This window comes from Acyrthosiphon pisum, chromosome X, assembly GCF_005508785.2.
Source record: "Acyrthosiphon pisum isolate AL4f chromosome X, pea_aphid_22Mar2018_4r6ur, whole genome shotgun sequence".
In the NCBI taxonomy this organism is placed as follows: domain Eukaryota; kingdom Metazoa; phylum Arthropoda; class Insecta; order Hemiptera; family Aphididae; genus Acyrthosiphon; species Acyrthosiphon pisum.
Genome location: NC_042493.1, coordinates 31,366,724 through 31,375,840, shown reverse-complemented (window position 1 = coordinate 31,375,840; position 9,117 = coordinate 31,366,724). Strand labels below are relative to the sequence as shown.

General features: G+C 30.8%; 1 protein-coding gene across 4 annotated transcripts; it reads right to left on the bottom strand.

Annotated features, from left to right (window-relative positions):
* Nucleotides 1-474: 474 nt before the first annotated feature.
* LOC100162305 (testis-specific serine/threonine-protein kinase 1-like) lies at nucleotides 475-7,148 on the bottom strand. 4 transcript variants are annotated; one of them, XM_008191632.3, is made up of 6 exons: nucleotides 6,795-7,148; nucleotides 6,482-6,651; nucleotides 6,237-6,386; nucleotides 5,393-5,666; nucleotides 4,872-5,003; nucleotides 475-588 (listed from the first exon to the last, which is right to left on the bottom strand). In XM_008191632.3, the coding sequence occupies exons 1-5, from the start codon at nucleotides 6,960-6,962 to the stop codon at nucleotides 4,875-4,877; spliced, it is 891 nt and encodes a 296-aa protein (XP_008189854.1). In that variant the 5' UTR covers nucleotides 6,963-7,148; the 3' UTR covers nucleotides 475-588; nucleotides 4,872-4,874. The 4 variants fall into 4 exon arrangements, with proteins under 4 accessions (XP_008189854.1, XP_016665118.1, XP_001945051.1 ...); XM_016809629.2 differs by having other exon boundaries at nucleotides 4,872-5,063; nucleotides 6,795-7,144; XM_001945016.5 differs by lacking the exon at nucleotides 475-588 and adding an exon at nucleotides 4,693-4,790 and having other exon boundaries at nucleotides 4,872-5,063; nucleotides 6,795-7,145.
* Between the last annotated feature and the right edge of the window lie 1,969 nt (nucleotides 7,149-9,117).

Genomic DNA, 9,117 nt, shown 5'->3' with positions numbered 1-9,117 from the left:
CCCCCCCCCCCCGCTGAATACGAATTAACCTTTCAAAAATATCCCTTATTGATTTAGATAATATATAAGCCCCTGATGGGTTATTTTAAATTAACAGTTTTGTTAGGTGGGCTGTAGTCCCTCCAGAATTTTAACCCTAGTTCCGCCTATATGACAATATTGTGGTTTAACTAATAGATATGCATTTATTATATACACCAACTGCACCACCTGCCCACCACGGTCCACGACACCACCCACAATTACCAGGCGTCACTGCAATAAATTATAATTAATAGACCAAAAACTTATAGCTACTATTATACTACTAATAGGTACTAATATTATCTTAGTAGTTTGTAGGTACCTATCGCAAATTACAATAATCTGTTGCGAAAACAGAAAAACGCTTATCGATTAAAATGTGAAAAGAGTACATACACAACAATCCAAACAGGTTTTTTCATATTTTAACTAAAAAAAAATTTTTCATTATTGCATTGATATAAGTTTATTTATGTGTTTTAATTTGTGTATATTTTAAATCCGTGAGTTGTTTTACCAGTATATAATACTTAATTTCTTCTTTTGGCTCCATTTTCAACCGGTCTATATTAATAAATAGAAGTTTAAACCAGTTAATGATAATTCAAAATCATAAATTGTTCATTAAAAATTATTTATTTTAGACATGCACCAATTTGTGCATGTCATAGGTGAAGACGTGTAAACGGAGTTTTTTTCAAGAATTTAGACCAATAAACGGAAGAAAAGCACTTTCAGTAGGTACCCAGGTAATCCTATATTATCATAATCTAAACGGTAACGGTTCGTAATCGTGAATTATCTAGAATGATAAAATCACAATAACTACAACACCATTTCTTTTCAATCTTCTGAGGAGATTTAAAATCATTACGTGTGTCATATTTCATTTATACCCTAAATCATTGTTGTTAAAAATACTTTTCAAAAGTATTTCAAATAGGTATTTAAATAATTCAGTTAAAAAGTATTAAAATATTTATTTAAATACCTTTGCTAATAAGTATTTAAATACAAATACAAATATATTCAAAAAGTATTTCAAATACTTCTAAATACATTTTTTTTTTAGACTTGTTGTTTTCAGGTTCTTAATTCTTAAAACTAATTATTTGTTTAATGTAATTATGTGTATTGAATATGGTCAGGGCCCACGACAAGATTAGTCTAGTGAGTAGTGACTATAGTACCTAACTAACGTAAAACGATTAACAAATAACGAGTGTGAGATACTGTGACGTGGAGTGTCGTCGTGCTACGGTACCTACCTACTATAAAATATAAATAGCCAAATATACGGTATACCGTATTAGCGATTGAAATTGATAAGATGTAACGGGACGCTGTGTATCATTTATATGTTATTTTACATGTTCCCCGTTACAGATCCACCCCCCTGATAATTGGCAATTTATAATTAAATATTTATAATCATCACATCGTCTCGTCGACGATAAGCAATTTCTTCATAGTTGAAAAACCAAACTAAAAATCTTGTTCGAAAGGATTTTCTATTTAATATTTTTAAATACAAAATATAATAATAAGTATTAGAAATACAGAAAAATTATTTAAATACTAATGTTTAAATATTTAACAAGTATGCCCTAAATAATCCTAAAGGTATGCGATTGATTTTCTAATATATGATATCCTATTGAAACGACTAAGAAGTTGACTGACGGTCAAATCTTTATAGGTAGGTACCTATTTTTTGAGATAACGCTAATGGAAGTTTATTTTATACTAATAGGTAGGTAAGTAGGTACCTAATATTATACATTGATTATATAATAATATATTAATAACATATCCATATTTTGTTGTTCATTATACTGTAAAATCAATTATTATAATACCTATATTATAGTATTAAAATAAATAAAATAAAATAAGTCAGTGGGGAGGTGGGGAGGTCTTCCTCAAGCAAAATGAATGACGAAATCGTATTTGTATTCAGTATTCTCCTCTGGAATATAATATACCGGCTGTATGATAAAAAAAAATAGTAGGTAGGTAAGTATGTAATATCAACGGAGAAAAAACGTTTTTAAGATCGAGAGTTACCGTATTGACAGTATTAGGTTCAGACAGCACCCGTTGTGTGATGGGAGTTGCATGCACACTGTATATCTACAGCAGTGGCGGATCCAGGGTTTATTTTTTTTGGGGGGGGGGGAAGGAAAGTACAAAAAGTTCCAAAATTGGCTAAACACAGTGTAAAACGAAGGAAAACTATGGCGATTGGGGGGGGGGAGAATGCCCCCTTTGCCCTCCCCCTGGATCCGCCACTGGTATACAGTGTACGTGATCCGTTCGAAACGCCGACAGTGAAAAATATGTCGATAGTCGAACTATCGACAAACCAAAATTACATTTTAAGTTATAACTAATTCACTAAAAACCGAAATCGATTTTGTCGAAAACCGATTTTGCGTAAAAAATCTAGTTTTTCCCAGCGCTTTGAAAACTTTTGGGAATCATAAATTTTGACCTCCCCATGCGCTAACTATATTCGATTTTTCATCGAACAAGATAGGTTCTGAGGTTGAAAATCAGAGTATTATTTTGACTACCTAATTATCATGTACATACACAAAAAAAACACACATTGTAAAATCATTACTTTTGAACTTACATTTGAAATTATGATTAATTCAAAGTTGGTGCCAGTTTCCAAATTGGTTCCAATGGTTTAACACAATAAAAATAATGTAACACAGAAACTACCTACACCTATTATATGATTAAATATTTATAGATATATATATGTTTTCCGTTTTGACCGTTTCATTCGGCACGTCCGGATTTTTATTAGTATTTGCCGTTCAAATTTAATCTTTATAGTTTAGGTGCAGTTTTACATACAGGCTTCGTTGTATAAATCGAGATAATAGTATTGCTTTATCGGTTTATATTATTACGACAGTCGACAAGTATCATTATTTTACACAATATTATGTTGTTTCGACGGTCGGTTATTTTTATTAATCTGTCGATATAATATTACCGTACTTTTTGATATTTTTACTGCCGGCATTCTAACCTGTTGATATTTCATAGGTACTTTTCGATATTTCGACTGCCGGCATTTTGACCGGATCGCGTACACTGTATACCAAGGCTGAGCATTAACGTGTTAAAAGTAAAAATTAAGCTAAAACGTTAAGTTAATTAACTTGTTAATTTTTTTTTCAAATTTAATTTTAACTTAATAAGTTACTTTTTTAAAGATTAACGTGTTAACTTCAAGTAAATTTTATTTTAAAAGTATCTAAACTAATTTAATTTTCGTCCTAAGAATAATACAAATTTTTGAATGAGTTTTTACTTGGATGTATCATTTTAAATTTCCCCAGTAATTTTCTTGAGCGTAAATAAAAATTATCTAACAAACCATATTATGCATCTGGAGCTTTTTATTTTTGCAAATTAGTAAATTTTAACTGTGGGTACACTAAGTTAAGTTACTTTTTTTTCATAGTTAACTTCTAATTTATCGAGTTAACGAAAACAATTACGAGTAACTTTTAACTTAATTATTTTAAAACAACTTAACTTAACGAGTTAAAAAAATAGTTAACTTTTCCAGTCTTGCTGTAACTGCAATGTGAATGCAACTCCCATCATAAAGGTAACGTGGCTGTCTGAACCTACATGTCGCATACTCGCATAATGTCAATAGGTAGTAGGTACAGTAACAATCGAACTCGAGAACGTTTTTTTTCTCCGCTGATATTACTTACTATTTTTTATCATACTGCCGGTATATATTCCAGATGAAAGTTAAATACTGAATACACATACGATTTCGTCATTTATCTTACTTAAAGAAGACCACCTCCCCCCATCATAACTTATTTAATTTAATTTATTTTAATACTATAATATAGGTATTATAATAATTGATTTTACAGTATAATGAACAACAAAATATGGATAATATGTTATTAATATATTATTATTATATAATCAATGTATAATATTACTTATTGGTATAAAATAAACTTCTATTAGCGTTCTCTCAAAAAGTATATAGATTTGACCGTCAGTCAACTCATTATAGTTGTTTCAATAGGATACCATATTATAGAAAACCAATCTTTTGCCTCTTGGATTTATTTAGTATATTATGAGACACGTAATGATTTCGACGTCGGCGACGTTGTGTACATAATAGTATGATCGTTTACTACTCACACAATCGTATTATAATAGGCCTGTAACTTATAAGGCTTTAAAGAAATGGTCTGGTAGCAGTGAAAGAGGGGGGCTAATATTGTTGGAAAAAGATAACCTTGTGACTCGTATTATAATACTATAACAGTATGGACGTCTTTGAAGATAGTATTCAACTAGGATATTATATCAATCTATCAGTGCCGTAGCCGGAAACAATATTTAATTTGGGGGGGGGGGGTACTTAATTTTTCTCTCTAGATTTTATAGAACTAGAATATTTTCGACTGCAGTTGCTTTATGACACCATTGTTCATACTAATATTTCAGGGGGTCACTTGCCCCCCCCCCCTTTGATTACGGAACTACAATATAGTTACCCATATTTTAACTAAAAAAAGAGTAGGTAGCTGGGATTTGTAATGTAGGTACATTGAATGCTTTTAAAAATTATTTAAATACGTATTCTAAATATATTTGAAAAGAATAGAAATGTCAAAATTGACAATTTACGGAATTACATAATATTATCCACACATTAGTTTTATACGGAACAAATGCGTTCGTAAATTGCCTATATTCAATTCCTAAAAAACAGATCCGTTGACAACACTTTTGAATACTATTTATAGATACTACATAATTATTAATATCTTCTCGTTAATTACCCGTCAAGATACTGTTTGTTCGGGCTCATTTTTATCGGTTGGATTTTTGTCTGTCATTTGACTCCACGGTTGATTTTTTATTTCTGATATATTTAAACGAACTTTCAGCGGTGCCAGTAATTTTATTATCATCTGTTTACAGGAATCGGAAATAATTACGTCTCGAGGGAATGAAACTGGCTTTTGTACTTGCTAGTGAAAAAAAAATTAGACAAAAAATATTCGTTGCTAAATGATTTTTATACTTCATTAGTTATTATCTATTATTTACGTAATCAGTGGCGTGGTGTGAGTAATAACAATTAGAACCCCAGGGCAGATTAAATATTTATTATTAACCCAACCAAGAATCCTTTAATCCAACCTACTCTCAGCCCTCGTGAAACTTCAACCAAATTTCTAAAAAAATATTCTTGGTCTATCCATCATTTCTATCACGAGATATATAGTACGAGTTAATCGTGGCACTGAAGATAGTAGGTTGATACATTATATAATGCCGCAAACAATTTGGTACCTACTTTAAGTAATTTTTGATAAGTTGTATCGTCAAAGGGCAGAGTTCCAAATATCATGGCGTAAAGCACTACTCCGATCGACCAAATGTCAGAGGTATTGGGCTGATAGGGTATGCCTTTTAATATTTCTGGTGACGCGTAAGCGTAACTACCACAGAACGTGCTGCTCGTTTTCATCTGACCATTTTTCTTTATCATATTATTTCGAGCGAATCCGAAATCCGATAACTTGATATTGTAACTGGTGTCCATCAACAAGTTTTCACATTTTATGTCTCTGAGAACAAAAATCATTTTGATTTCTATGTAAATGACGGCGGTCTATCTATAACAGGGCAGGAGAGGTCGCCAACGTTTCCCAACAAGTGTCTTGGCTGATGGAGGGGGGATGGTAAAGGGGCCATTTACCCCTCCCCCATCGGCCATCACTATATTTTTTATGTATTGTGAAAAAAATACAAATTTAATTTTTATAAGGTTTTTTTATTAACCCCCTTTTAGAAATCCTGGCTACGCCACTAAAGTGGGCTAATTTTAAGTACCTACCAATCTTGGTGATCGCCTACTATTTATTTTGGTAGGTATATTATTTATATTATTAAATAAAGCATAATAATAAATTGTATATTTATGTTCTGCTTTTATTATTTCTCCATCGGAAAATTGTATCTTTTTCTCCGCTAGTGGTTACTTTGCAATAATTTGTAATAACTAATAAAGTGTAAACGCGTGTTTAATATAACGCACGTGATCAACCTATTTCTCTAAAGATCGACCAGCCAATCTCGATCGCCTGGTTGCTGAACCCTGATCTATAATAAGAGTATAAGACACTTAACATTGGTACCTGTGTACGACTCCTTTTGTGTGGCAATATTCTATAGCGTTAACAAGTTCCATAAACCATTTTCGAGCTCTATTATCGTCTATTCTACCGTCTCTTTTAATGATGTCCAATAAACTCCCATTTTCCGCGTATTCCATAATGATGTAAACTCTAAAATGCCAAGTGTATATTTTTCTATTGATGCACACTAGATAAGTATGCATAATAATGCACGACTGCAAAAGTATCTATATAATAATTATTACCGGTGTGTTGTTTCGATCGCTTGATAGTATCTGATTAAATTATCGTGCTTAAGGCCTTTGACCACTTCGATTTCTCTGGGTAGGAATTTTTCTAAATAATCGGTCGCCTCTTGAAGTTTTGAAACAATTTTAATTGCCACATTGCACTTATGGCGTTCGGAATGTGCAATCTATAGGTTGGTACATATTATTTTAAAACGTATTATAATTTTCATATTTGTTTTTTTTTTATCAATAATTGTTTTAAATGTTAGCATTTATTGTTTATCGTGTTAGTTGAGAATTAAATAGGTACTATTATACAATTTATAACCTTAACGGTAGCGTATGATCCACTACCCACGCTTCGGCCAACAGTGTACCCGTGCGTTTCTAATACCGAAAGCTTTTGATCTTTTGACTTTTTCTTTTCTTTTGATTTGTTTCTTTCAACTTTTTCTGGTTTCACGTTAGTGTTTGCGTTTTCTGCTCCATCAGCCATTCAAATAGTTTTGCTTTATAGTAAAAATTTTGTTTTTTTAAAATCCCTATGTAAATTTATCTATGAATTTATTATTTGTCAAAACAAATTTTTTTTGTGTATCCATAGTTCGTTTAATTTAACGTTTCCGTATACGATTATTGTTTAAAATCTACAAAACGGTCGTTACCAAGGCTACTGTAGTATAATAATATGGGCACCTATATTAAATTATTCGAATTTATTTATTTATCCCACAGCGGTCAGCCGTCGTCCGGTACGACGCATCGTCGCCGACAATAATAATATTATTTAGGTTACCTGCATACACAAATTAATAATAATTATCTACCTACCTATTTGAAATTTCCCAGTTTGACGACTGCCGTGGCGCAGAGCATAAATTGTCACCGACATCATCTCATTATAATAATATAATACCTACTATTGTATCACTGTATCAGTAATCGGTATATCTGCCAACGAATGGGTAATCGGAAAATACGTCATATTACGACCATACATTATATAAAATGGCGTTGCCCGTAACAATAACTAAATGCCTAAGAGGACGTTATACCCGCATGTGTTGTCTCCGTCTTACAAGTGCGTAACATAGCAAATTCTACGCTCAGCAGAACACGTGTAGCTCCGTTGGTTTAAAAATGTGAGTGAATTGGCCTCTTATAAAATGTAATGGTAAGATTATTATCTAGACAACCTCATGGGCTTTTTATTATATTTTAATTTTAAAGCAAGCTATGATTATTTTAAAATTGTAAATGGTTTATACATCTTTAAGTACTCATAACTCGCTTAAAAATTAAAATATACTAAAAAGCCCATGAGGTTATCAAGATAATAATCTTACCTTTAAATTTGTTAAGAGGTAAATTCAATTTAATTTGTAAACCAACGGAGCTACACGTGTTCTGCTGAGCGTAGGATTTGTTATGTTACGCACTTATAAGATGGAGACAACACACGCGCGGGGTATAACGTCCTCTTAATCATACAAATTATTAATATTCATTTAAAATCTATATAATTTTTTATTTATAATTTCACGAATACATTTATTTCAAATACATTTTTTCTTGATTTTACATTTACTTAGCAAAACTATTAGTTATTTGTAAAATATTTATTTCTGTAGTCCAGTTTCATTCTATATTTAATATTGTAATGCTACTTAGTCGATTTTTACTCATTGAGTTACACAAATAATTGTTTATTACTAACGCCTTTTGATGCTCCACTAACAAAAATGTCTGTAAGAAATGTTTTCTATTTAAAAAGTCAATAATAGACGAAAGTATATACCTACATGGTAAGTAAATTACGTATTTAATAAGAACATTTAAAATAAATATCATACCTAGTTAGGTATAGATGTATAGTATGCATAAAATAAGAAACAAAAAATAATCATAAGTCATAACAATAACATAATCAATGCGCATTTAGGTACACCAAGTGACCGTGCCTATACAATAAAATATAAAAACTAATATAATCACGGTTATCGGGTTACCTATATGTGTTCGTCCATCGAGAGACTTTACTGCTGCGGCCCCATCAAAATATGTTAAGATATAGATTATAGACATATAGTACCTACCTACGATTTTATAACTATATAGGTAACTATACTATATACATATCAGTGTTTGGAAGGAACGAGTTCCAAAAGGAACGGATTCCTGGAAAGAATTCCTTTTTATAAAAAAACAACGAGAAAATGAACTAGTTCTTTTCTTTAAGGAAAAATAACAAAATTGTTCGTTCCTTTTTAGTTCCAATAATTTACACAGATAAGTATGTAAAAATCGAAATTAAGATATATTTTTTAATGTGTATAATGTATATAACGATATTTTGTTATCGAGTATCGACGTTAAGACAATCAATATACGTTAGCCAAAAATGTAATTTTGAAGAAAATCTCAAAATATATAATAATATATTGCATAAACATAATATGTAACAAGTAGGTACATATTTTATATTATAAAATATGTACCTACTTGTAGTTATATATTATAAATAAAAATTAAAGAAGTATGCATAATAAGAAAAAAAAACATTGATGATTAAATAAGAATTTTTATTTTATTTGGAACTAAAAAAGGAACTCGTTCATTTTCCAAAGGAACGACAAAGGAACGAATTCTTT

What these genes read in the sequence shown, in the direction of transcription:
- LOC100162305 (XM_001945016.5), bottom strand. Translation starts at nt 6,962, where the DNA reads ATGGCTGATGGAGCAGAAAACGCAAACACTAACGTGAAACCAGAAAAA. An exon ending in GATCATACGCTACCGTTAAG is followed by an intron (nt 6,652 to 6,794) that starts GTTATAAATTGT and finishes ACCAACCTATAG; the next exon opens with ATTGCACATTCCGAACGCCA. An exon ending in ACAAAAGGAGTCGTACACAG is followed by an intron (nt 5,667 to 6,236) that starts GTACCAATGTTA and finishes TTTTGTTCTCAG; the next exon opens with AGACATAAAATGTGAAAACT.